The sequence below is a fragment of the Cladosporium halotolerans genome, assembly GCF_011745625.1.
Source record: "Cladosporium halotolerans strain TM138-S3 chromosome Unknown Sca9, whole genome shotgun sequence".
NCBI classification, from domain to species: Eukaryota; Fungi; Ascomycota; class Dothideomycetes; order Cladosporiales; family Cladosporiaceae; genus Cladosporium; species Cladosporium halotolerans.
In genome coordinates this window covers 48405-73026 of record NW_027191460.1, presented here as the reverse complement: position 1 = coordinate 73026, position 24622 = coordinate 48405, and the positions used below count along the sequence as shown (strand labels likewise).

At 57.2% G+C, this 24622-nt stretch overlaps 9 protein-coding genes across 9 annotated transcripts; 4 read left to right on the top strand and 5 right to left on the bottom strand.

Annotated features, from left to right (window-relative positions):
- Positions 1-681: 681 nt before the first annotated feature.
- Positions 682-2550, bottom strand: WHR41_03464 (uncharacterized protein; the record flags this gene model as incomplete). The annotated part of the gene is made up of 5 exons (XM_069372070.1): positions 1571-2550; positions 1458-1511; positions 1326-1405; positions 1197-1265; positions 682-1095 (listed from the first exon to the last, which is right to left on the bottom strand). Exons 2-5 carry the CDS (start codon positions 1462-1464, stop codon positions 682-684), a joined length of 570 nt encoding a protein of 189 aa, XP_069230776.1. The 5' UTR covers positions 1465-1511; positions 1571-2550.
- Positions 2551-3059: 509 nt separating this feature from the next.
- WHR41_03463 (uncharacterized protein) lies at positions 3060-5760 on the top strand. Its single transcript, XM_069372069.1, has 2 exons — positions 3060-3906; positions 3973-5760. Exons 1-2 carry the CDS (start codon positions 3291-3293, stop codon positions 5571-5573), a joined length of 2217 nt encoding a protein of 738 aa, XP_069230773.1. The 5' UTR covers positions 3060-3290; the 3' UTR covers positions 5574-5760.
- On the bottom strand, positions 5604-8898 carry WHR41_03462 (uncharacterized protein). The gene is made up of 7 exons (XM_069372068.1): positions 8637-8898; positions 7743-8571; positions 7604-7677; positions 7394-7549; positions 7167-7343; positions 6758-7111; positions 5604-6698 (listed from the first exon to the last, which is right to left on the bottom strand). The coding sequence occupies exons 2-7, from the start codon at positions 7824-7826 to the stop codon at positions 6062-6064; spliced, it is 1482 nt and encodes a 493-aa protein (XP_069230774.1). The 5' UTR covers positions 7827-8571; positions 8637-8898; the 3' UTR covers positions 5604-6061.
- A 776-nt stretch (positions 8899-9674) lies between these two features.
- On the bottom strand, positions 9675-11429 carry WHR41_03461 (uncharacterized protein). The gene is made up of 4 exons (XM_069372067.1): positions 11116-11429; positions 10884-11056; positions 10259-10825; positions 9675-10194 (listed from the first exon to the last, which is right to left on the bottom strand). Exons 1-4 carry the CDS (start codon positions 11298-11300, stop codon positions 10079-10081), a joined length of 1041 nt encoding a protein of 346 aa, XP_069230771.1. The 5' UTR covers positions 11301-11429; the 3' UTR covers positions 9675-10078.
- Positions 11430-12166: 737 nt separating this feature from the next.
- On the bottom strand, positions 12167-14661 carry WHR41_03459 (uncharacterized protein). The gene is made up of 2 exons (XM_069372065.1): positions 14342-14661; positions 12167-14279 (listed from the first exon to the last, which is right to left on the bottom strand). The coding sequence occupies exons 1-2, from the start codon at positions 14531-14533 to the stop codon at positions 13983-13985; spliced, it is 489 nt and encodes a 162-aa protein (XP_069230903.1). The 5' UTR covers positions 14534-14661; the 3' UTR covers positions 12167-13982.
- WHR41_03460 (uncharacterized protein) lies at positions 13101-13907 on the top strand (the record flags this gene model as incomplete). Its single annotated transcript, XM_069372066.1, has 1 exon — positions 13101-13907. The coding sequence occupies one exon, from the start codon at positions 13101-13103 to the stop codon at positions 13905-13907; it is 807 nt and encodes a 268-aa protein (XP_069230772.1).
- Positions 14662-14845: 184 nt separating the features above from the next.
- Positions 14846-18226, top strand: WHR41_03458 (uncharacterized protein). Its single transcript, XM_069372064.1, has 4 exons — positions 14846-15321; positions 15400-17079; positions 17131-17430; positions 17897-18226. The coding sequence occupies exons 1-4, from the start codon at positions 15072-15074 to the stop codon at positions 17992-17994; spliced, it is 2328 nt and encodes a 775-aa protein (XP_069230902.1). The 5' UTR covers positions 14846-15071; the 3' UTR covers positions 17995-18226.
- Positions 18227-18275: 49 nt separating this feature from the next.
- On the bottom strand, positions 18276-20119 carry WHR41_03457 (uncharacterized protein; the record flags this gene model as incomplete). The annotated part of the gene is made up of 3 exons (XM_069372063.1): positions 19118-20119; positions 18628-18838; positions 18276-18559 (listed from the first exon to the last, which is right to left on the bottom strand). The coding sequence occupies exons 1-3, from the start codon at positions 19361-19363 to the stop codon at positions 18276-18278; spliced, it is 741 nt and encodes a 246-aa protein (XP_069230907.1). The 5' UTR covers positions 19364-20119.
- A 1888-nt stretch (positions 20120-22007) lies between these two features.
- On the top strand, positions 22008-24381 carry WHR41_03456 (uncharacterized protein). Its single transcript, XM_069372062.1, has 2 exons — positions 22008-23419; positions 23477-24381. Exons 1-2 carry the CDS (start codon positions 23031-23033, stop codon positions 24006-24008), a joined length of 921 nt encoding a protein of 306 aa, XP_069230906.1. The 5' UTR covers positions 22008-23030; the 3' UTR covers positions 24009-24381.
- The last annotated feature ends 241 nt before the right edge of the window (positions 24382-24622 follow it).

Below are 24622 nucleotides of genomic sequence, written 5' to 3'. Positions count from 1 at the left end.
ACCACCAATGGATTGATGAATGAGCTTGACCGACGCGCAAGTCTCAAACGTGGACCTCGTTAGCGTGAGAATGCTGTAGAGGTGCTGCCTGCCGCCCTGTTTCCATGAAGGCGTGTGGCGTGCCGCGTAGCCAGCCGAGGAAGGATGCAGTGATCGACGCGCAGCGCTCGAACGAGAGACTTCGTCGGGGAGAGTAGGCTGTAGAGGTGCTCTCGAGAGCGCACTTCTTACGAACGGCAGACGCGTAACTTGCAGGCCGCAGAGGCACTACCGCTGGTGTATCGAGGGAGGAGGTGATGCCTGTCGCTTTGTGCTCATAGAGAGTACTCGACTTGACTGGAGAAGTCAGTGTTCAGCAGGATCTCTTTGTGCAAGGAGGTGAGAGAGAGGTGCTCTCTGTCGCGCCGTTTTCACCAAGGGTTCGATGCAGCGGGAAGAGTATGCAGTCCGGCCGATGATCGACGCGTGAGCCTCAAGCGGGATCTCGTGAGTACCGGGAGAGAAGACAGGGCAGCTCCCTGGCGCCCTCTTGTCACCGAAGAGTCGAGGTGAGCGAGAGAGCACGTGTCCAGCGCGATCTCTTTCGCCAAAAGCGCCGCTACCTGCCGCCCTGTTGTCACGGAGAGCAATCGATGAGACTGGAGAGAGTGTGTTGTAGGTCTGGATAAGAATCTTATTAAGCTACTTAAAAAATTTGTTGCCCGCAGGCAACCACCCAGGGCGGGACCAGCCCGCAGCAGACGGCGTGAGCGCCCCAGAGGGGCGCGTGGTGGTGGTGGTGGTGTTGGTGGCGCCCGGGGGGTCGGCCGGGGCCGGAGAGGAGTTGGAGGCGGAGGCGCCGGTGGTGGTGCCGGCGCCGGGCACCCAGCGCAGGGGCTCCGGAGGTGGCGGCCCGGAGGAGGGAGGAGGGAGGCGAGGCGGCGAGAAGGAGGGCGCCGGGCCCGGTGGCGCCGACACCGGGCGGATAGGGCGCTCGTTGGGGAGCAACACCCGACGGCGGGGAGAGGAGGAGGCGGCGGCGGCGGCGGGAGGGGCGGCGGACGAGGGGGCGGCGGCGATGGTGAGGGCGGCGAGCGCCCGCTGATTGGCGCGCGCCTGACATTCACGCGTCAGCTCATGTTCATGTGGTCAAACGCTGTGGCTGCCCGCTGCTCGAGAGGTGTGCAGCTCGAGGGCATGATATGGGGGTAACGTACCTCGCGGCGGCGCGCCAGCTTCTCTGGGGATTTACCCCGTTGCCGTTTCTTGACGGCGCCATGGTCCAGCTACATCGATGTCAGCATATAGCCGCTCAGATCCTCGCGAGTCCGCTGAGATAGACGTACCTTGTTGGGGCTGCTGCTGCTGGCCCTGCTGCTGTTGTTGTTGTTGTTGTTGTTGTTGTTGCTGCTGCTGGCGTTGGGAGCTGCTCACAAGTCAGCACGTTTCCTTTGGGAGAAGAAGACGATTGTACTTACGAGCCATGTTGCTGTTGCTGTTGCTGCTGTGGTTGTGGTTGTTTTTGTTCTTGGCTGCTTCGATGTTAGCACACGTATCTTCATTAGGTGGAGGAGAAGGGGTTGATACGTACGTGTGTGTGCGTGGTTTGTTCGTTGGAAGAAAGAAGAGAATAAGAAGTCTGACGCGCGAGAATCAACAAATACTTAAGGTACCACTGGCCGAGTGTTGAGAACGCAGGTGCTCTCTCTACAACCACCGGAAAGCCAGGAGCATTCGCCGGTGAGAAGGAACAAGCCCACCAGGCGAGAATCAACAAACTCTCAGCAGGTCAGAACCTCCAAGATGTACCTAACGAAGCTGCTCCCTCTACAACCTGTTCAAATGCCAGGAACGTCCGGGTGTGAGGTGGAAGGTCACGCCTTTTGTCTAGAACCTGCAGCTGCTCTCTCCGTACGCCATCTGAGAGCCAAGAACGTATGCCGGTGAGAAGGAAAGTCAGGTAAAACTTGATAGCAAGGCCGGCGATTGTGCTGTCTTCTCTAGGAAGAATGCCATAGCAACATTCACCGATGGAAAGGAAGCTCAGGTAGTACTTTGTCGGCAGATGGGGGATCGCACTTTCTCTTCTACCAGAAGCACCATGGCAACGCTCGCCTATGGGAAAGAAGGTCAGTCAGTGCGTGGGTACTTACGGTCGAAAGGCATAGATTGTGCCTTCTTCCCTAGTAGAAATACGACAGCAACATTTGCTGGTGAGAAGGAAAGTGGGATCGGAAGGAATGGAGTTCTGTCTTGTTTTCTGACAATTGATTGCACTGGCAACCTCCGCCAGTGACAGGGAAGGTCGAACGCAGTGGTTTGAAGGCAGGCGATCGTCCTTGCTTCTTTAGCAATCATAGCCCACAAAACTCGGGAATCTGGAGATTTGAACTGCGTAAAGGGAAGAATGAAATTTTGGTGTGTGTGAACCGCAGAATGCTCGCTTGTGCGGGATGCTGGATCTCCACGGAACCTGCTGCGGATCCCATGCGAATCAGTGACGGCCCCTGCAGTTAAAGACAGTACTTGAAGCCTCAAGATCGCATCCACTCTGAACCGGCCATACATGTTCAAATTTCGTGTACGATTTCCCTCAATTGACGAACGACGGAGTACCTACCTAGGTAGGACGCATCCATCTGAGCAAGCAGGAGGTTGGTATGGCGGACGTCAACGAGAGCCAAGAACAGGCACGTGCGCTGCCCCCGACAAGCTCCGGATTAAAGTTGGCATTAGCGCCGACGCTCGACCCTGTTGTCCCGCGCGCTGACGTCGGCCGCTCGGTCAAAAGTTTGCAGGCCGAATGCTCTCCTGGTAAATGATCAGTTCTTATAATACACCGTGGAGGATAGCGGTCTCATGTAGCTTGTGAACTGAGAGAGCGTAGTAAGTGCTATGAGTCTTCTAAAGCTATCCGGTGCGTGTTGAGTCCAGCGACATCAATTTCAGCTCGTGAGAGCGCATCGTAGCCGTATCGCCCCTGCAAACTTTCGGATCGCCGGTGGGCCTCGTCTCCCCAAACAATTGCGGGCGGGCCTTTTCGCACTCCAGCGCTTCGACGCTTCGCGCCACTCCTCTCCACGCCCGCGATGAGACTTCATACACCTCACTCGGAATAGCGGTGCTTTCCTTTACTTGCAGGAGTGCGCGCTGTCGGCTGCTGCAAAAGTGACCTTACCTAGCCTTGCCCGCTCTCTCGGATGCTGCCGGAACCTAGAGCTGCTGCCGGCCATCCCAGGAAGTAATAAGAGGGCGTTCTACAAAGTCCCGCTCTGCTCGCATACGACGCGACCAAATCGATCGGCTACAACATGTCTGCGTCTAATCGCAACCGCGGTTATTCCAACCCCCAAGAAAGTCGCGCGAACACGTCGAACAACAGGCCTCTATTGAGCGGCGGAGGAGGCGGTTCGCGCGACAATCTCCGAACGCCGTCGAGCATCAGGATTCGCAGACTCCCTTCCAGCAACTCAGTGCGGCCTCTCTCACAAACCTCAGAAACCGGATTGACTGAAGGACGCGATTTCGCCGAGCCAGGATCAGCTGGTCGCAGACGCAGCTCCTCTGCTCCCCAACGGCCTACACTACAGGAGCTTGGTCAAGATGACCTGACAAGACAGCGGACGGCTGAGCCTTTCATGCCTCCCATTGTGGAGGGGCAAGCATCAGCTGCCCAAGAAGCTAGGGGACTCGAGCCTGTGCCTTCGCGCGAAACAGATGCGCCTCAGCCCTACGGAAACCTTTCAAGATCAGGGACGAACGCGTCTGACGTCGGCGGAGCACAGGCGATGAACAGCGCGGCAAACACTGCGAGGACAAATCGAGGGCTGCGAAGACTTAGGAGTGGCGCTTTGCCTCCTCGACAGCAGGAGCTTGCCGCTGACAGGGAGTATGACGCCGATGTCGTGAGCTTGCTCGACCTGGTCGGTACGTTTTGCAACCCATCCCAGCTGCCCTTTCGCGTCATATGGATTTGATGCTAACAATTCGCAGACCCCGAAGTGCAAACACTCGGTACTTTGACCAACATGCAAAACTCGCTTTTCGTCCCCGATCTCGGCCGTCTGGTGAACCGTAAGCCAACTTACGACCTCACGAAACGCCCAGGAACTGGATACGGACTACAAGACAAGGATGGTACGGTTCGCATTCCTCGGCCACGAGCAGGAACTCGCGCTTCTACGGCTACTGCACCATCGGTCGCTGGTGGTGGTGACGACGTCATAAAACCGACCGATCGTCCAGGTACCGACATGGGCGTGGAGCTTGGAACAGAAGACTCACAAGGCAGGAGGAATTCCGTTTCCTCCCAACTTACCGAATCTCATTACGCAGTCTTGCCTCACGGTGTCAGGCTGGAAGGATGGTCTGAAGAAGACCTCGACGAGCTCAACGACTATGTCCGCCATCTGCTGCATTCTCGTCGCGAAGGGTTCAAAAGATCCATGCGAGGTTTCGGCAAATACGTCAGCAAGCCGCTTGGTCTCTTCGTCACGGTCTATGCGGTTCTGGTCACACTCTTCGGTGCAGCTTGGGTGTTCTGTCTCATTGGGTGGATCTACGTCGACGGCCAGCAGGAGTACATTATCAATATCATCGACTTGACCCTTGTCGCGCTCTTCGCCCTCATGGGCGACGGCTTGGCACCGTTCCGTGCTGTCGACACTTACCACATGTGCTACATCGCCAAATACGCTCACAAGACCTGGGAAATCCGCGAGAAACAGCAACTGCCGAAGTTGGAAGACCACAACGACCTGCCCGGACGCCGCTCCAGCGCAGCGGCCGAAGAACCCGACCTCGAAAACAACGTCACCAAAGACGACAAGAACGACAGGTACGAGTACACCGTGCTGAGCCCCGTCCAGCAGCGCCGCCTGCAATACCACCAAGCCAAGTTCGCCAAGACCCACACCTTCTACAAGCCGCACGAGACGGCGACGCACCACGCCTTCCCGCTGCGCCTGCTGATCGCCATCGTCGTCCTGCTCGACTTCCACAGCATCTTCCAGGTCGCGCTCGGCACCTGCACCTGGACGATCCCCTACCAGGTCCGCCCCGCGGCCGTGACGGCCGTCATCCTGTCCTGCTCGCTGACGTGCAACATCGTCGCCGGCATCCTCATCAGCGTCGGCGACAAGCGCACGCGCAAGAAGGACGTCCTCGAGCGCATCTTCCGCCAGGACCTGACGAAGGAGGCCATCAAGAAGATCCAGCACCGCCACGAGCGCGCCGACGACGCGGAGAACCTGGGCGTCGACGTCGACGACGAGGCGCGCTTCGGCGACGTTGAGGGCATCGAGCTCAGCCGCAAGTCGATGGAGGCGAAGCGCGAGATGGAGGCGAGGAAGCCGCGCAAGTCGCTCGATGTGCGCAGGACGAAGATGGGCGCGACGGGGTTGTTGAGCGGGAAGGAGGACGAGGTCGACGGCCGTGTGCACGGTGACAAGGCGGGCGGTGTTGGCCGCACGAGCATGGATGGCAGGAGGGCGAGCGTGGACCCGAAGGGACGGGTCAGCATCGACCGCAAGGCTGGGTCTCGCGCGCCGCCGTCGCAGCAGGGCGGCGAGAGCAGCGAGGACGCACAGGCGTGAGCTGGCGCTGCCTGTCTGTGTGCATTTCACTTTGTTCGGTTTGCAAGGCGTTTGATGGGGTATGGGATACATACAAGTCGCCTCCAAGTGGGTACTGGGCCTCTACGTACACGGATTTTGGGAGTCCGCGCCGAGGCGCGGCGGTAATTAGGGTATATTCTTGAAACTTCTTTTTGTGCACAGAACAGCCCGGTTCCTTTCCATCGTTGTCGTGTGACGAGCGTTCGCGTTCCCATTCCCACTATGTAAAAAAAATGAAAAATTAAAAGAAAAGGCTCCATGCAGCACGTCCCACGGAGCAGTCCTCTGATGCTCCTTTTCCGATTTCCGGGTATCATCAACATTCGTTCACAAATCCAACATAACATGGGATTTTGTACTTTTTAGACGCCGTGAGCTGAAAAGCATGCAGTTATTTGTGCGCGGCCTGCCTGCCGGAGTCGCAGGCGGCCACGCTGGTATGGTTATGTGAAGTGCGCCACTTCACTTCAAATTTCGATCGACTCCCATTTCTCCAGCAACTCCGTCATGCGTACGTCGTCCTCATGGCCCTTGGTCGTCGCGAAGTTGGGAAACACAGAGTTGACGAGCGACATGTCGGACGGGCGCCAGGCGGTATCGGACATCAGCTGGAGCATATTAAACGTCGAGCGTGACAGCACGATCCGCTGCTCGAGCACGGTGTGGTAGGTCATGCGGGCGATGGCGCGCGAGATCATGACTTCGACACCGGCGCCGAGCAGGCAGCGGAAGACTTCGTCGAAGGCGGCCGCGGAGCTGGTGATGGTGCCGGCTTCGCTGGCCTGCGGCGAGGAGATGACGGTTGGGTTGGCGAGCTCTGGGTCGAGGAGGAGAACACCTGCGGCGACAGCTTGGAGTTGGAGCAGCCAGGCGGGGGTGATTTTGAGGCCGTAGCGTTCGCGGAAGTCGCGGAGGATTTCGGCGGAGCGGTGCGCGAGCGGGATTGCTTTTGTGAGGTTCTCTTGCGCGAGGTGGGATCTGAAGTTGGGGTCTTCTTCTCCGGACACGGATAGCGGTGGCTGGCCCTTCGGCGAGACGTCTTCCTGCAACAAGCGGGTTCGAGCGACAACGTGGAGGCACATGAGGAAGGCCAGGTAGGAGGCACTGGAATTTGAGGTCAGCAAGTTGTTGTGTGCACTGCGGCAAAGGTAGGCGTTACTAACTGCAGTTCCCATACTGATATGCACATCGGCCAATTGTATTCGAGTTCGGTAGGCAAGTGCCTCAGCCAGTGCTGCATCTTCGCTGCAAGACCATCGACGGCACCTGAGAAATTACGGACAGTATCATTGTGCTTGTCGCCTGACGTCAGGATAAGGCTGTGCATCTCTTCAAATAATTCTGCAAGCCTGCAGCGCTGTAGAAGGTATACTGTCGGCCGATAGGGGACGGGAGTCGTCGTCAAGGGGTAGCCTATCCAGGGCTCCTCCTTGTCTTCAAAGGTGTCGTGGATGCTGGGAAGGCCAGATTGGCGCGAATCTGCTATCACGCCACTCATGAAGGCAATGCGCGTAATGCTTGATCTGTCAGTGGTTTCCAAATGTAGTGGGAAGATCCTTGTCCGACACTTACACGTGTGTACATTTGACCATCCAATGAGCAGAGACTCTCGCTCTCAGATAGTCTCGCTTGGATAGATTTTGAGCCACGCATCGTCTCTCGTCAGGGTATGCGCTCACTTCGTTATCGAATCTCTCTGCGATCGGGATAAGCGTCAGGCCCAGTCTGTCTTTCGCCCTGTAGTTTGACCTGATGGGATGTCAGCAGATTTCAGACGTGTTGCTGCTAAGCCTACTTACTCTAGGCCAAGAACGCAGAGGGCTTGGATGTTAGTAAGGCTTGGGCGACCTTCTTCGAGGTTCCAGAGTCGGATGGGCCTCATCGTGAAAATGTTGCCCGCGAGTGATTCGATCTTTAGCATCAGACGAGAAAGCAACATCATGCTCAGAGTGTAACTAATACGATGTAAGCAACGGTAATGGAACACAATTGCGAACGGAAATACTTGCACTCGCAATCGCGCAGATACTGTTAACCAAAAACGGCGAGCAAAGGTCGGAGCCGGTTTGGTTCGAGTGCATACCTTGAACAAGAAAGCGTCAGTGGGGCTTTGATCGATCTAGTATCACGAGGCCCGAATGAACCAACCTTGTAGGAAGAGGTCTTCCTCAACGAATCTCCACGTTGGGTTGATCCATGCCAGGAAAAGTGAAACGAGGTGGGAAACGGCATGATCGCTTGTAGTTATGTTTGTCCACGCTAGGGCTGTGACAAGACGCAGAGGCTGATCAGGTCTGCTAATGTCACTATCTAGAATGTAGCTTTGGATGCCGATTCCAGTATGAGCGTCCGCATCTGGCGCTCCGATACCGGCATCGGCGTCCCCTCCCTCTCTTTCTGTAGCTTCCAGTAACAGGCCGGGACGGCTTGGGTGTCTATTTCCACCGCCCGACAGATCTACCGTCAACGACGGCAAAGAGTTGTTTACTTGCATTGGTATCCTGACCATGGCCTCCAGGTATCGCGAATGAACGATGCGGTTGCGCATGGCGTGAAAGGCTCGCGCGCTTGGGATTCGGGATCTTTCGGCGAAGGTGGTGACAGACATAGCAAGTCTAACTACATCCTTAAGTGAAGCCGTGCTATGAGCAAGGCTGACCAGGAAAGCCTCAGCGGCGAGACTCTGCGCATCCGAGTCCGGTCTACTGGCGAATGCGGAAATCACACCTCTGTTCCTGGCCAGGGCGAGGACGGCTCCAGGGCTCTGGCCGTGACGGATGTCGCGTAGGATCTTCGCAGCGCCTTGCTCGTCCTGCCTTCCGAGCAGGCTGAACAGTTCCTCGTACGTCTCGCAGGCACGGCTCATATCCTCGTACTTTCGCTTCGCCGCTTGCGGGTAACTTTCTCCGGCCTCTGTCTCATACTCACACGGGGTATTGCGCTGCTCACACGACGCACACGGGCGCTGCGCATTACACTGTCAAGGCCGGGCGTCAATCAAATCACGTATTGCAATGCCGGGCTCGCGACATTGGACCTTACCTTAGTCTTGCGCTTCCGACAGGGCGTGCATGCAGCGAGGACCTGCTCGCGTTTCGGCCGCCCGGAGGCTTGCGCTACGACGCGGCCAAGTTGGGTGGCGCCTTGGATGTGCTGGGAAGATCCAGCAGCAGCGGTGTCATGCTTGGGAGGCATTGCAAAGTCGGTGCCCGAGACCGATAGCAGTGGAAGGGCAAGCGCGTGTTGCAGCGGCCGCCGTGTACTGGCCTGTTGGTCGATGGGAGGCTCGCGAGTGGTGAATGCTCGGTTGGCGAAGTTATGCACCTAGGATGGCAATCGCCGTCGGTGACGGGGAAAGCTCCGCGGTGCGATAGTTGGATGACGCAGGTGGCGTGGGGAAGCGCGCTGCAGCTGCGGCAAATCAGCCACAAACACATATGCGTTCACTTCCAGTTGCATTGCAATCACCTGAGGCAAGCTGCGCATGGGAACGCACGTGATCACAACCTCACTCACGATCCCTGTCACAAGTCATGCCACTCGTTCACCTTCCATTATCGCCTGTCGCCCTTCTGGCGAGCGACAGTCATGCGACAGTCCGCCTGAACTGACATGGCGCCTGCTGAGGTTCTTTGGATGAAGACGTCCGATCGCGACAAGCGATTTTGAGAAAGCAGGGAATATTGACAGGGCCGGTCTTAGCCAAGTCAGACAATGGGGCGATAGAGTGTTGTGCTAAGGCGGGTCAAAATGGCTGGAGATCTGGGACCTGTAGGTAGTATCGTGTCCTTTCACGAAGCATGGACTTGAACGGATCACCAACTGTGCGTCTCCATACCCTATCTTCGCAAACAAACCACGATCGATGCAACGATTGCGTCTTCATGAATAGAATACATTTCCTCGGCCTCTTCTACATATGACTCGCCACTATGAGGCGATATTAAGGGGTCGAAGTTGGCCAACCGCTTACACCAACCCTAACCCCGAGGACCCTAACCCTAACCCTAAGATGGACACCCCACGAAGTCATGGCTGGGAACGTCCGAAATGAGGTTAGCGATGGGAACTACGCTCCATGGAAGAGTTTCGGGTCTTGTCGCACCTGCTCAGCGGCTGTACGAGGGAAGCTTGGTGCTCCTGGTGGCTTAACACGCGATAAGGATATGCGCAGATTGATAACGAGAAGTTAAATCTTACTTGCGAACAACGATAAGCCATTACAAACCATCCAGACGCCGGCAGCTTTGTCTTTTCTAAGGAGATCCTTCCGTTGTTTCCCGTTAAGACACTCACGTTGCAGCGCTCCTTTCTAGCCCTGTACGACTAAAGCCTGCAACTGACTTCAATTCCCACCCGTATTTGACAACCTGATATATTGCAGATACAGTACCCACCACTCGTCTGCCGTCCATGCAGGGATTGAGATTCATTCGTCTCCAGTACTAGTCCGCAGGGAACTTATTGCCACTAATATTGAAGGGTTAAGCCTTCTTTGAGATAGTCCTGCGGGCTTTGACAGTAGCGTCGTAAAGGATGTCCTTGAAAGCGAACAGGAAAGCCGCAGTGAGCACTGATTGAGTGACCTTGGGTCCGATGCCTGAGATTGTGGTTAGTTAATCGGATCTTTTGCATTACGGATCCCCTCGTCAATGTAGACCTACCGCCGTAAAGGCCAGCAACGCCCTCCTCCCTCACAATGCGCTTGAGGCTCGCAGTCATGCCCTCCTTGCTGCCTGCGCCGGTGGCAACGTGAGCGCGCGACTTAACGGTGATGTAAGGGTAGGTGATGCTGGTGGCAGCGAGCTTTCCGAGAGCGCCGAGCAGGAAGCTGTCGCGTGCGGTGACCTTCCTGCGCTTCTCGAGCACTTGCTTGAGCTGCTCGAAGATGGTGTACTGCAGGATCGGGTTGACGACCAGCACGAGAGCCGGCAGGACACCGGCGAAGAGACGCGTGACGCCGTCTTCACGGATAATCTTAAGGAAGGTCGAGAGCGTGTTGGGCGCTTTCTTCTTCTCGGCCGGAGCGGAAGCCTCGCCCTCTTTGGTGGGGAGGACGGGCTCGCTGGTCTCCTCCTTGCGTGCCGTCATGCGGGTGTTGACCACCCAGATGGGGTTGGTGATAAGCACAGTAGCCGAGCCAGCGATGGCGCCGGCAGCCATGGACTCGAGGGTGCTTAGACGAGACCTCTGCATGGTCCTGGTAAAGTAGGCCCGAGTGAACTCGTACCCTGTCCGAGTGCATTAGCGGAGACGCTCTGGCATTGATGTGGTGATGGCCATGCTCACAGTAGTAGTACACAAAGTTGGTAACAGTGATACCGAACAAGGCACTCTCCAGCCCGGCATACAGACCGCCCAGACCTTCGCGTTCGAGGATCCTCTTGATAGCCTGGACGACGTTCGTGTCGGCCTTCTTAGACTCAACCTGCGCTCTGGTCGACAATGTAATCAGGGGGTATCTGCTCTCGTCTCAGCGATCCCATCTCAGACTTCAATCCTTCTTGCGGGTTGGACGGACGTGAGGGCCATCGACAGCAGTCCACCTCCGGCGCCTGCGAGCGCGTGTGCTACATTGTCGCTCTGCTGTGCGGCGACTGCTTGCGCCGAAGGAGATCCTGTCGCTGCATTCTGTGCTTGCGCCTGTGGCTCGGTGGAGGCAGGGAGCGGGTTCGAGGGAGTGGGCGCGGGAGACTTGTACGACATGATGAAGGTGTTTCGTGGGATGGTATTGGGCTCGTCGGATTGCGATGGAGGTCAATATCAATTGTACGGAGGCTCGAATAGGGTTACAATAACGAAGGCGCGGGTTGTTCGGTGCCGAGGGGCAGTTAAGAGCAAGCTCGATTTTGGCTCGACTGGTGCTCCCGAATACCAACTCGGCTGCTTGTGAATGCGCGCGCACCTGATGCCTCGGCAAGCCTTGTGACGCCAGCTCGGGCGAAAGCGGCGTGGTGCGTCTCCGTTTTGCGGGGAAAGGAGGAAAGCTCGAGGAAAGGCAGGCAGCGCGCGTTCAGGGACTATTTGCCTTGAATTGCACACTTATCCTCCTTTTCTGACCCACATCATTTCCTATTGCCGTCTTTTAGCTGTCTTCGTGGGAATCTATGGCTAAGAAGCGTTATCGAAAGACAGACACCTTCATATACGGAAGGGCGGTCCTGGCCACGCAAGGTCTTACTTCGGGGCGTGCTCATGGACTCGTCTCTGTCTTATCGTCCGACAGACCGCTCGTTGCCCGCGCGAGATGTCGACGCCGAGTCAATCACCGATGCCTACGTGGCGTTCATCTTGTATTGCAACCCACACTTTGCATTGGACACTGATGCGACGACGTTACGTACGCAGTTCAATACACCTCCCCGGAGTGACAACAAAGAGTTTGAGATCTATGCCTTGTGGGAACTTATCGTGAAATTTGACGCCAAAGAGATCAAAACTTGGGGCCAGCTTGCTCAAGATCTTGGGGTTGAACCGCCGGATGTATCTAAAGGCCAATCTGTCCAGAAAGTGCAGCAGTACACAGTCAGACTGAAACGATGGATGCGAGCGATGCATGTGGATGCCTTTTTCGAGTATCTCCTCGGCAAAGAGCATGCATACTTCATGGACATCCCTCATCCCAGCAACCCATTCCCTCCAAACGGCAGAGATGGGGTCCTGGTAGAGGAAGACACCGCGATCAGAGCCCTTGATCCTTCTTTCAAACCGAAACGTGGTCGACGGAGGAACTCTGAGACTGAGCAATATCTTGAAGTCGACGAGCAGCCAAAACACGCTCGACTGCTTGGAGCTTTTGCAGCTGACGGCCAGTCTCACTCTGCATACCCTAGATCTGCAATCCCAACGACCGCACACCCAGATGGACAGCAACACGACCCTTGGGCAGCAGCTTCTGCCGTGTCCCAGCAACAATTTACACCGTGGTCCACCTCCCAGCTTGCACCTCAGTCCGCCATCACGCCTTCCATACCTCCTCATTTGAGGTGGCAGAATCAGAACGCATCATCTCATACTCCAGCAACACCTCATCCAATGACAGCGCTACCCGGAGAGTCAATGGCATCGCACATCGATGCTGCTTTCGATGGCTCGAGGTCTGCTGTCACGCCCTCAGCGAAGAGAAAGCGTCGACATGGTCCAGCAGTATCCAGTGCGTGGCCTTCACAAAACCCACCGGGCGCGAAGCCTAGAGGAAGGCCGCCACAATCACGGACTTCTCAAGACGGCCCTTTCTCAACTTTCCCTTCAAATCCGGCACCTGGTAGATCACCGACACCTCAAGACGCTACACCAGTGATGCCAGAGTCGATGCCACCGCAGATGCCGCCACCTCATAGTGCTACTTCTAGTCGTCCAGGAAGACTCTCTCTGCAAGTACCGCAACATACGGGTGGGCCAGTCCGATTGGCAACCCCTCCGCCGCCCACGGTAGTCGTCAGTGGAGAGACCGCTACATCCGAAAGCGGCGATCGCAGTATGACCCACACGCCAGATCCAGCGTCCATGCCCAAGTCTGAAGTCCAGAAAAGATTGACGAACGTCCAAGCGGCCGAGCTCCACCAGCAAAATCATCAACTTCCCGGGCTAACATTTGCAACCCTCAAACGCGCTTTGACAACGAATCTCCTCCGCGTGGAGCTAATCGGTCGCAACAACCGTCTCACAAGCGACGAGGCTAAACGCCTCGCCGATGCCGTCCTCGAGCGCTTCTCCGTTCGCCAAACACCTTCCCCAGACCCAGTCCGCGACAATGTCACCCTCCTGACCGCGGCATCATGGCTCGGCCTCGGTGACCAACTAAACATCCCTCTCGGCCCCGCCATCGGCCACGCGAAGAAAATCAACCTCACTCGCTTCCGCTCCGACGCCGAAGGTTACGAGGAGATCGTCCCTGCAGACATGGAGTCACCAGATGAAAAGCTGCGCGAGGTGTACGACATATACTGGACGTCGACGCAGGGCGGCTGCACGGGCAGCTTCTCGTTGACGTCGCTTTCTCTCGCGCCGGCGCGAGAGCATCGTCCTGAGTACTCGAATGATCCGGACATCCACGATGCAATCTTGCGGTCCGCGAGCGAGGTGGCGAGGAATATCAGCAATCCGCCGGACGAAGAGATCTTCCGGCAGCGCGCGAAGAGGAGTATGAGCAAGGTGACCGGGTATCCTGAGGGGAGAGGTGGCGATGAGGACGATGGCGTGGACTGGAGGGCGAGGTGCATGGCGCTGGAGTTCGGGGGGAGGGTCGCGCAGGGCGAGATGTTTAGATACAAGGAGAGGCTGCTCGAGGAGATACTGGACGTGCTGTTGTGAAAGGAAAGCTCTCCTGTACTTGCTTAGCTCGAAAGCAGACCGTCCCATTTTCCAGTACGTAGAACGCTTCCTTTCTCAGTATCCAACCATGCCCGCGCCCAGACTCGCGCCGACCCAGCTCCACTCCACCCACTGTAAGACTTTGAGCACTTCCTCTGTGGCACGCTGCGCCTTGTTGTACTCGTCCAGATTGGGCAGCGGGACTTTCACGCCCACCGTCTTGCCATCAGACGGCGCCCAGTAGTTCGACACGTGGCTGCGTGCCAGCAGCACGACGATGACGAGGCAGGGCGGTGCGGCGTAGAGAACGGAGCTTGGAAATACTTCTGGCTTGATTCCAAGGGTGAGAGACGTCAGGGTCGAGAAAAGGATCTAGATCAAAATTAGGTCATTCCTTTGAAGCAGGACGAGAATGATGTTTGCGTCGGCCGTACCGTGAGAGCCGCTGTAGCTTGCGTAGTGCGAGTCTTGTGAAGTTGTTTTCCGACTTCATCAGACCATTTGGCGAGCTTTTTGGTGGTCGCTTCGTACGTCTGAAGGTTGACTATCGCCTTGTAGGAGTGGAAAGCACCGTAGCCGCTCAGTAGAGCTTGGGCGAGATGAATGACTCTCATGAAGGAAGACATGGCTGAGATTTGGGGAGGGAGTGAAGGGAGACAAGTGATGAAAATAAAGCTCTTTGACTGAGTCCAGAAGATTTTCACAAGTACCTACTCAACAGTCAAGACTCCGTGAATGGAACAGGATCACGAACTGAATAAATACTGGGCATTGGGCAATGACGTGGGTGAAGATACCCGCGCGCGTGGGGTGGGCAGCAGTTCGCGCTGCGGGCAGGCGGAAGTGGCCGCAGCTGGCGCCAAACCTTGTTTGGCCGCAAATCAACAAACCTCCACACAGAAACAACAACCGCCGCCCGCAGACGCTGTGCCGCGCCGCGCTTCGGGAAACAAAAGACCCATCACATCTCAACGAAGCACGCGCCGTCGCGTCTCCGCATCTCGCATTCTCACACTGGACCTGGCCATTGATATCAACATCGCGTACTTGCGCGCACGCTCACTTGGATAACGCGAGCCCGGCGCGTAGCTGAACCCTTGGAAGCGCGACAAACACGAATACGTCAAACTGGATCCTGAAAAGGAAAACCGCTATCCGCGCAGCATGGCTGCTGCGAACCAGCAGAAAGAAGCCAGGAATGGCTCGCGCAATACGCCCGGGCGCAGGGGGAGGACGGGCAACCAGTACTTCGACGTGGGCAAGGTCGGCAGGAAAACTGGTATCACATTGCAGGATACAGGTGTGCGCGACGAACATGGCTTGGAGCCGGTGTCTGGCATCTTCTCCTCACCCGCCTCGCCGCCGAAGCAAGCGCAGGGAACATCCAGCTCGAATGCGATGGAGCTGCAGGAGAGTAAGTTGACACGGATCTCCCCACTGAGGGAATGCACCCTCATTCAATTGCTTTGAGACTGACTCTGATGCTCATTAGGCTCAGCACCAGACGTAGACGAGACCTTGCATCTGCGCAAAACCCCACGACTCCCACCGCCTCGCGCCAGCACACCCAGGCATACAAACATTGGATCTCCGAAGCGCATGTCCTCCGCTCGCCCACAATCGCGACATGGGGACGACCTCATGGCCAGTGAGGCCAGCCCGAACCGAACTTCGTCTCAGCCACCTGCGAATAGGATCCTCAATTTCGGTCGCCAAAATGTGCGCATGAGCATTGAGAACGCGAGCCCTTTCAAGCCGAAGCGAGTGATCCGGAGATCTCCTGGAGCCGTGCGAAACGACCAGCCAGTAGAGGACCAAGCGACTTCGCCCGGCAGAGACAGTAAGCCTGAGCTGCCGGCTATGGAAAGCGGAATTACCGAGGAAGAAGCGGAAGAAGTGGAAGTCGAAGCTGGGGCTGAGAACGAGGAATCGCATCGCGAGCGGACCGAAGAGCAGCAACAATTGGACAACCAACTTGCGAACGATGAGCCTGTGATATTCGATAACGACGATGACTACTATGATGCGGAGCGACAATCGAACGAGCCTGACTTGACCGAGGCTTTTGAGCAGACGCATCTTCTGCTGCAGACAACACCTACTGCGAATCCCTCAGCGAAAAACGGCAGAGGACGACCGCGAAAGTCTCATGTCAATGGGGATGGCTCGGTCCAGCATACACCACAGACTGCGCAGATGATTCCCAGTAGCAGAAAGCGTGATCGAACGGAACTTGAGAACGATGAGGGCGAAGGAACACTTCAGAGCATCGAGCAGGGCGACCAGGACGTTTCACAAATCTCAACCGCATCCGGCCAGTCGGCAAAGAGACAACGAGGGAGACCCCGCAAGAGCGACATCACGGTGCATGACCAGACTGTACAGACAATCGATGAGGGCGAGGTTACGCATCAAAGCATTGAGCAAGGCGACAACGATGTCTCTCAGGTTTCCGCTACATCCGAGCAACCTGCAAAGAGGAAGCCCGGCAGGCCTCGCAAGAGCGATATTACCGTGCTGCATGATCAGACTGAACAGACGATCGATCCTGCGCTTCTGGCTCATGGAGACTCATATTTGGCACCCGTGAACGAAGAGGACGAAGTAGAGATCGCTCCAGCTTCTCCAGTCACGAAGAAGAAGCCAGGCAGGAAGCCGAAAGCCCAGAAAGCGGCGCAGCAGTCAAGAGCACCAAAAGAGCGCGATCCCAATCAGGCCATGCGCCGCACGACATCCGCCAGTCCCGACCGCGCACTGACTCGTAGTCCGTCGAAGCGCGCAGGAAGTGTTAGCAACGTCAATCTGCGGGCGTCGACACCACATGAGGATGCACACCAGCGCATGTCTCGCTCTGGACGACCGATCCTCAAGCCTCTAAAGCACTGGGCAGGCGAGAGCTACGTGTGGAAGAACGGTGAGATTGAGGGCATCATTCGTGCAGACGAAATCAAGACACCCAAAGGAAAGAAGAAGAAGGCCAAGGGCCGGCGGCGAGCTCCTCGTGCTGGTGGTCGTGGCGGTAGCAATGACCTCGAAAGTATTGCCGAGGAGAGCGATACAGAAAGCACGGTGCCAGATGATTGGGAAGAGCAAGTCGGTGTCATAGCAGGCACCGTCGCGGCTTGGGATCCCGACTCGCAGCAAGGGAACCCAGAGGCGCCGATCCGCGAAGGTACGTTGCTGTCTATGGAGTTTTTCGCGCATCTTCCACTAACATTAACAGACATCGCATTCGCCGCATCCTCGATCATAACTCGCGATGTCGCTGGCTCTGCCTTCCAATACGCGAAGATTATGACCCTCCCATTCTTCGGATCTGGCATCGTTGAGCTGCCACCCGAGGGCTTCAAGCGCGCAAAGAACTCTCGCAAGATGCAGATGGTGTTCTTCGTTCACGAAGGCAAGGTCCTTGTTACCGTTGGTCCGCCCAGCACCGAGCAGAACGGACGGGGAGCTTCCGGCAGCGAAACGGAGACGAACGAGTTCGCCATCTCCAAAGGTGGTGTGTGGGTTGTCCCAAGAGGTATGTCTTTCTTTCTTTCTGTCTTCGTTCCCCCCTTCGCAGCACAACACATGATTTCCCCCTCCCAAAAGCCCGTTCGCGCCCAAAGCATCGCACTCTATTGCCTTGTCTAGCACGAACCGCCTGAAGAACAGCGGTCAGCCTCCCGGCCAGCACACACACCCAGCAACGAGCAGCCCGCGGAAAGCGGTGTGTGCGACCAGCCGTCGGAATAACCTCACCCTCGCACCAGCGCACCGCACGAGCTGCGCACCGTCGCACCGGCGGCTGTTTGCTCGTCCTGGGGAGCAGCTTACGAAAAGGGGTTTTTGAAGGGTTACATCGCAGGCGCCGCCGTGCGTGGTGTTTGGTCGCACCGCATCGCTGGGCGTCGGCTGGGCTATCTTTGGGGAGCGAGCGGGCTGTTCATCAGGGTTGTATTTGTTTTTCTTCGAGAAAGATGTGCTGACGATGCTTGCGTTTGCAGGTAACAACTATTCGATCACGAACGAGAGTCGTACGAAGAACGCGCGCATCTTCTTTGCGCAGGGCTGTGAGGTTGAGCCTGAGATGGCGTCGCAGTAGAGGAAGCTGCTTCGAGGCCTTACTTTCGTAGACTTTTTGTTTTGATTTGTTCTCCCTCTTTGGGATACACGACGGCGTGTGTTGGTCACGATACAGGGCACGAATTTCATGATCTTTGGAGGGAGTTCAACTTTGTCGTTGGCTTCGCGAAAGTGGAAGAGGCGAGCAACGAACGGGCGTGCTTTGGGTTACGCTTTTCGAGATACCACAACCGCAGTTTCGATTTTTCTGACTCTCACGATCGTCTTTCCCTGAACAATCCTTCGCAGCCTCGATCCCTCCTAAAACTCCTCATCCTCATCCTCGAGCTCATCCTCCAACCCCAGCTCCGGAAAATCGCCCACCTCCACCCTCTCCGCGCGCAGAAACACGCCGCAGTTCGCCGCGCACGAGAAGTACTTCTTCCCGCCCACGCTGCCGTCGTTCTTCCCCGTCGGCTCGTCCAGCACCACGCCCACCCACGCGCCCACGCCCGGGATCTCGGGCACGGCGCCCACGAACGCCACGCTGCCGCGGCGGTGGTCGGTCGAGGGCAGGAGGCGGCAGCGGAGGGAGGGTTTGATGCCTGATTGGAAGCGTCAGCGAGCTGGACGGGAAGATGAGGGTTGAGGAAGGGGGTTTTTCAAGTCGTACCTCTGTCTTCGATCTCTTTGAAGGAGGCGTCGATTTTGGTCTGCTCGATTTCGGGCGCGTTGGGGTCGAAGCGGCCGAGTTTCTGCGATTTCTTCCACGCGAGCACGCTGTTGGGGAGGGCCTCGTAGGTGTCGGCGCTCATGGTGTATTTCTCGACGGCCGAGGTGTCGGTGTAGTTGGGCCGGGCGCCGGGCGGGCGGGTGTCGGTGATCTGGGGGTGGGAGGCATGGTCAGTTTTGTTGGGTTTATTTGGGAGGTCATATCGAAGTGTTTCCGTGGAGAAGCTTTTAGGGCATCGTGTTGCTCGAGAGGCTCAGGCGGTCCTGATTCAGACGATCACGCTTGCAGATGTATAACACAGGTCGAACAACATGCTGCTTATAGTATCGAGGACAACCCTCTCTTTAATACCAGAAGGGCCTGGCAAGCTCTCACAGTTTACGAATACTACAAGATATCGATGACAAGGCGACGAAAAATCTGCACCTACCTTGATCTCAGCGTACGCCTGCAGCGGCCACGCCGAAAGCAGAGTGGCGTCTTCATTCGCAGACTCGATCGGCTGCGCAGGCTGCGATCCAATCTTGAGGGACAACTTCTGGCACGTCGCAGGCACGCCGGTCACAGGCTCGAGACGATTCTTGAGCTGAGCAATGGTCCACGAAGGCGAGACACGACGCTCCGAGGACGAGTTCTCCGACACGACCAGCAGGGGGATGTCTGCTGCGGTGGCCATGGTGCCGTTTGAGCGTCTGGACTCCGCGGAGTGCGGCGTCAGTGTCGCTGACTGTGCTTGCTGAGGCAGCGTCGGCGTCGGGCTTTCGAGACGGAGATGTTGCGGGACGATTGTTCTGGAAGGCGGTTTGTCGTGGTGGTCGATCGGCACAACGGCCAGGCAGACGCTCGTGCGGCGTAGAGGATGTCGAGGCCGGCGTTTCACACACAGCCCGCCTCCCGGTCGCGCGGCGGTGCTTGATCGGCGGGGCAAATTAAATGCCGCGTAATTTCACTCGCGGAAGCTGTCGCCGTATCACGTCGTCGCAGTTGCGAGGTTGGAGCCTTGGAGGCAGTCGGTACCAGGCGCTTTGTCACACGAGCAATTCACCATCTTTGCTGATGCGGGAGCCGGCTGAAGTTCGCGCCAAGACGTCGACCGGCGCGGTGTTCTAGAACGCGTTGGAGAGGCTGGAGATGTTGTGAAGATGGCCAGTTCGCTCGGGGCAATCGTGGAGTAACTCGTCATAGGATCGTGGGCATGCAGCGGCGCTGGGACACCCAAGACACCGTCGAGGATGAAGCGTGTTGTTGGTCGTAGTGTCTTTCGCCCCGTGGCCAGACTCCGTCGGCATGATGTCGCCCGGCACGAGGCGAGGAGCAAAGCGCGAGTAATCGCTGCGATCGCCCGCGCGTACAGCCAGGCAGCCTCCAGCGCATATGTCGTCCAAATTGCACGCGCAAGCCGGCTACAGCATACCTTGTCGCGTCGTCACCTACTATGAACGACGGGGCCATAGCACGAACGACATGGCTGCGGGCGGGTGCGGCGCCTGGCGATCGAGCATCGATGGACGGCGCCACGACGCTCCCGGGCTTCACCGCCCGGGCGACGTGGAAGGCTAAGAAGCGACTCCCTGCACGGCGACAAGGAAGCGCGCTCGTGAACATGTTTGGCGCTCCTCCCGCCGCATGCGCCGCGCGGAAAATGCATCCACCACCATCCTTGAGGTGCATCAGCTGCAGCGCCCTTCTCGACCCTGCCGCTGCTGCGTGGCTCTGCGCCTTGGCCGTTGCTTGAATCCAAGCATGATCATTGATGCCCCCCGCCTGCAGCCGTCAGCGGTATTCCCTGGTCAGACGCGAGGGCTCGATTGATTGATTGATGTTAATGACACTCCCGCCGTGCATCCACAAGGCGCGTCCGTCCACGGAGCCTGAGGAGCCACCGCAGCCTGCCGTCTCCAGTGCGCCGTCAGAGCCAGCCCGAGGTCCAAACCGCCGTCGTGGGCTCTGCCGGTCTCTACATGTATGTGCCAACCGCTGCGAAACACAGTGAGGTCACTCTCGGCTGTTCGTACCCCGAGGCAGTCTAGCACTGGCGCTATGTCGACCGTTTGCCAGCCTCGCCTCTTCTGCTCCGGACAACTCTATGCAGACTCCTGTGGACCTTGCCAATCTCGTGAACGCGAGATCTGTGCGTCTCCCGCATGCACTAGACCCCGGACATGACTTGCGTGCAGGCCGGCATCCCTGGCTATACTAACGGCTTTGCCGCTCCCGTCGCAGTCTCGCACGTCGAGAGCCTTCACCGCCGGCGGCTACCCGCGACGTGCGCGAGAATGCCATTGTCCCGCAACGACCTCGAAAGCACGCACTCGAGACAAGGACGATATTACAGATCCTTGAGCGCAGGCAATCACCGAAACAAAACGGCATTCCGGAGCACCCGGGATCATATGGCTGACGAACCACGCGTCACTCACGAGCCAGGCACGATCTAGCCCTCACGTCTCTCGTGTTACAGAGCTTTCCTGGACGTCAGTGCATGCACCCTCCAACTTCGCTCTCCGCTCGCTACCGGACGTTTTCTCCGGCAGTTCACCGCTAAGTCCCCTGCATCTGCATTCCGATCTCCAGTCCTTAAGGGAAATTGCACTGTTTGGCAGCGCGAGTGCTGGAGATGGCGGTAGTCGGTCATTCTTCGCACCATCCTAACAGTGGCTTCGTTGGGCACTTCCGCAACCATTCCTGCCCGAGGTGACGCCTTCGCCATGCTATAACATAATAACAATCGCAAGCGTCCAACAGTCCCGAGGGCTCGACGCGTGCATGTCGCATGCAGATCTGCGTTCTGAAGCCGTGCCAGATCATCACGCCTGTTCCCGTCAGAACCTAAGAACAACCACACAGCTTTAGCTCCCGTCCCCTCGAAGCCCGTCCGCGCCAATTGCAGAGCTTTTTCACCGCTTCTCACGGCCGTTGGCGGTCACCTCTCCGCCTTGAGTCAAGCCGTGTCTTACCACGTCACTCCACTCGCAGACACCCGGTCATTGGCAACGCAGACTTAGGGTCGCACCTGCTATTGCTCTGCTGCGTTTGCGGTGTAAAGAAACTTGGTCCACAGTAGCATGCCGACGTCACAGACTTGTGGCGCATGTGCATGAGCGTGGATCGCCCGCTACAGTGGTGCATCAGGCCTTCCAGTTGTTTTAGCCGACCCTGTCATTCTACTTGGAGCTCAGATCCCGGTCAGAGATCGAGCCGCTGTTTAGAAAGAGAGAGGGCTAGCCCTGCTCCAGCAGTTCGCCCACCCGACAGCCGAACAAATTCCCCACCAGCCTGCACTGGCTGTGCTCCAATTCCCAAACTTGCATGCTTGGTAGAGGTGTTGTCACCACTGCAAGCTCGCCGTTTCACCCCTTGCACCTCCTGCCTTTGTCCGAGCTTGGGAAGGGGTTGTCGCCATCCTGACGGGCGCCGCCACATCACGCACGGTATCCCATGCAACGGTACCCACTTCACGCGCAGGGAGGCTGCTCCCGTGCCTGGCGCGCCTGCACATCAATTGCTGCCCCATGCCGCCAACCCTGTCGTCGCCTTAGAGCCCTCCTCACCGTTGCCATACTGCCCCGTGATCTCGTGAGCTAGTGTTACGTCAAGTTTGGGTTTTCCGACCGCCAGTTGGAACTACATCGACCATAAGCCTTACAACAGCCTCGACCACCTCTTGCCTTTGCTGACTTGGGAGCCTTGATCGTGACCAAAATCCTCATTAACCTGCCGTTTCAGGACTTGGCTTTCAACTAGGATAGGGCTGTGCCGCCGAATCCTGGCCTGTTTCTGACGACACGCGTTCATCAAATCGTCTCACATCGTTGGAGGTTCATTTCAGCCTTAGCCCAATCGCTGCCCGTCCTTCGCTTTACAAAACGACAGGCCCTGCCGCATCGGATCGTCAACAATAAGCAGTGATCGTCAGGAAGATAATTATCCGCCTGACTTCTTACGATACAACGCTCCATTGGACGACTAACACCGTCACTTAATACCCCAAACGCCACGAACATTAAACGACACCTTTATCGCTGCTCACATCATCGACTCTCAGATTGACTTCTGGCTATTCTAAGCCAGCAGCAACCGGCAAAGTGGATATCCACATTCTCCTAGAGAGGCCCAGCGGTCCGGCATCACCGGGAAACGCGAGCACATCTTCTAGGAACTCCAGTGGTAGCAGCGTCGGTAGAGACAACGCCACGACATCGACACAGGCCTCGACAGTGACATCCTTCGGTGCACCTGCTCCCTATCCTGGACATCAATCGAGTATACAACACAGCGTTCAACAGACACCGCCTCCAGCTCAGGCTCAACTGCAGTACTCGAGCCCACTGTACTACCACCCAATGCAGGCTGTGCAATACCACCAGTCGTACGTGCCTCATCCACAGCACTACTCGCCGGCGGCAACAAGCTACCCTGGATATGTACCAAATGGCATGCCAGATCCTCGATTCGCGTCGATACCTGTTACGCATACCGGCACGAGCAACAAGCGCCTGGCTCCTCCTCATCCAGCGGCGTCGCCCGCGAAGAAGAAGCAGTCTAAATGGACCGCCGACGAGGATGCTTCCATCATCGAATTGCGCGGCAATGGAATGAAGTGGGAAGACATCTCGAAGCACTTGCCGGGTCGCAGTGCGATCAGCTGTCGCCTTCGATTCCAAAACTACTTGGAGCGTCGATCAGAGTGGGACGAGGAGAAGAAGAACAAGCTTGCTAGGCTTTACGAGAGGTATGGACTGTCGAATGCAAAGGACCTGTGGAGCTTTTACTAATACCGAACCGTCAGATTCAAGAAAGACATGTGGGAAAAGATCTCCAAAGAGATGGCCCTCCCCTGGCGGGCGGCCGAAGCAATGCACTGGCAAATCGGCGAAGTCGAAATGGCGCAACGCGCCAACGTCCCCGTGTTCCACCTCGCCGGCCAGAACAACACATCCGCACCTACCGGCGTGGTCGCAGTCGCAGACAGCAGGTCCAGCACCTCGCCAGGCTCCGTCTCTAGCGGTCCCGCGCTCGGTCACGCTTATTCGCACACGCATACGCACAACCACAGCCTACCCCAAATCTCCCATCCCATGCCGGCCTCCATCTCGCCCGAGCAGGTCCGCATGGCGCGCAGGAACAGCGGCGGCAGCTCGCCTGGCGCGGGCTCGTCGCTCAGACACCGCGCGGACAGCGCTCGCAGCTGTCAGGCGGGCGCAGTATACACACCACGCTCTGCACCCTCGCTGCCGCCGTTGGGCGAAATCACAACGCCGCAGTCGAGGTGTCCGCTGCCGCCGGTCGTCACTTCAGCTGAAGCTGCGAGGCGATTCTAATCCAGGGGCGAACGAGCAGGGTAGCACGACGCATCGCTCGAAGCGATGTACCGACCGATCCTAGCGGGCTGAGGGTCACGACGAAAGATGAACGAGGCAGTGACGAGCAAGTACACATGATAGAGAGAGATAGAAGGAGAGGATACCAGTCGGTAGTAGCATAGCGTGGTTTCTGTTTAATGGTGGCGGGATTTCCTTTGTATTGCATCGCGAGGGACTTCAGGCCTGCTGGGTTTGGGTTTGTACAGTACCCATCTGATCTGGACTGGTCTGCCTTGATACAGCTTACGAACGCGACGAGACAAAGGACCCGTGGATCGGGTTGGCTTTTAACGGCAGAACTAATAATTCAATGCTTGATTTTCGCGCCCAATCATCAATTCTACCTGTTTTTCAGTTTCACTATGATCTCGCGTGTTGTTCCGTTCGTACCTTGTGCTTTGAGAAACGGCGTTTGCAAGTCGTGGGCAAGTCAGGCTCCGAACAGCCGAGTTCCGCCCGCGTCAATCGTCCCTGGTCCGTCACGGGGCTGTCAACCACGATTGGACCTCACATCCCACTCCCAACAATAGCTCTAGTGAGCGTTTTCCCGACCAAACCGGTGGTGCTCTGGA

Excerpts from the sequence above, each read along its gene's own strand:
- WHR41_03459 (XM_069372065.1), bottom strand. The coding sequence starts at position 14,533 with ATGTCTTCCTTCATGAGAGTCATTCATCTCGCCCAAGCTCTACTGAGC. Across the intron at positions 14,280-14,341 it reads AAGCTACAGCGGCTCTCACG|ATCCTTTTCTCGACCCTGAC; the intron begins GTACGGCCGACG and ends ATTTTGATCTAG.
- WHR41_03456 (XM_069372062.1), top strand. The coding sequence starts at position 23,031 with ATGCAGGCTGTGCAATACCACCAGTCGTACGTGCCTCATCCACAGCAC. Across the intron at positions 23,420-23,476 it reads CTTGCTAGGCTTTACGAGAG|ATTCAAGAAAGACATGTGGG; the intron begins GTATGGACTGTC and ends CCGAACCGTCAG.
- WHR41_03463 (XM_069372069.1), top strand. The coding sequence starts at position 3,291 with ATGTCTGCGTCTAATCGCAACCGCGGTTATTCCAACCCCCAAGAAAGT. Across the intron at positions 3,907-3,972 it reads GAGCTTGCTCGACCTGGTCG|ACCCCGAAGTGCAAACACTC; the intron begins GTACGTTTTGCA and ends AACAATTCGCAG.
- WHR41_03462 (XM_069372068.1), bottom strand. The coding sequence starts at position 7,826 with ATGCCGTTTCCCACCTCGTTTCACTTTTCCTGGCATGGATCAACCCAA. Across the intron at positions 7,550-7,603 it reads GTATCTGCGCGATTGCGAGT|TTACACTCTGAGCATGATGT; the intron begins GCAAGTATTTCC and ends ACATCGTATTAG. Across the intron at positions 7,112-7,166 it reads ATGGTCAAATGTACACACGT|CATTACGCGCATTGCCTTCA; the intron begins GTAAGTGTCGGA and ends TGACAGATCAAG.
- WHR41_03458 (XM_069372064.1), top strand. The coding sequence starts at position 15,072 with ATGGCTGCTGCGAACCAGCAGAAAGAAGCCAGGAATGGCTCGCGCAAT. Across the intron at positions 15,322-15,399 it reads TGCGATGGAGCTGCAGGAGA|GCTCAGCACCAGACGTAGAC; the intron begins GTAAGTTGACAC and ends GATGCTCATTAG. Across the intron at positions 17,431-17,896 it reads TGTGTGGGTTGTCCCAAGAG|GTAACAACTATTCGATCACG; the intron begins GTATGTCTTTCT and ends TTGCGTTTGCAG.
- WHR41_03461 (XM_069372067.1), bottom strand. The coding sequence starts at position 11,300 with ATGTCGTACAAGTCTCCCGCGCCCACTCCCTCGAACCCGCTCCCTGCC. Across the intron at positions 10,826-10,883 it reads CAACTTTGTGTACTACTACT|GGTACGAGTTCACTCGGGCC; the intron begins GTGAGCATGGCC and ends GCACTCGGACAG. Across the intron at positions 10,195-10,258 it reads CGTTGCTGGCCTTTACGGCG|GCATCGGACCCAAGGTCACT; the intron begins GTAGGTCTACAT and ends CCACAATCTCAG.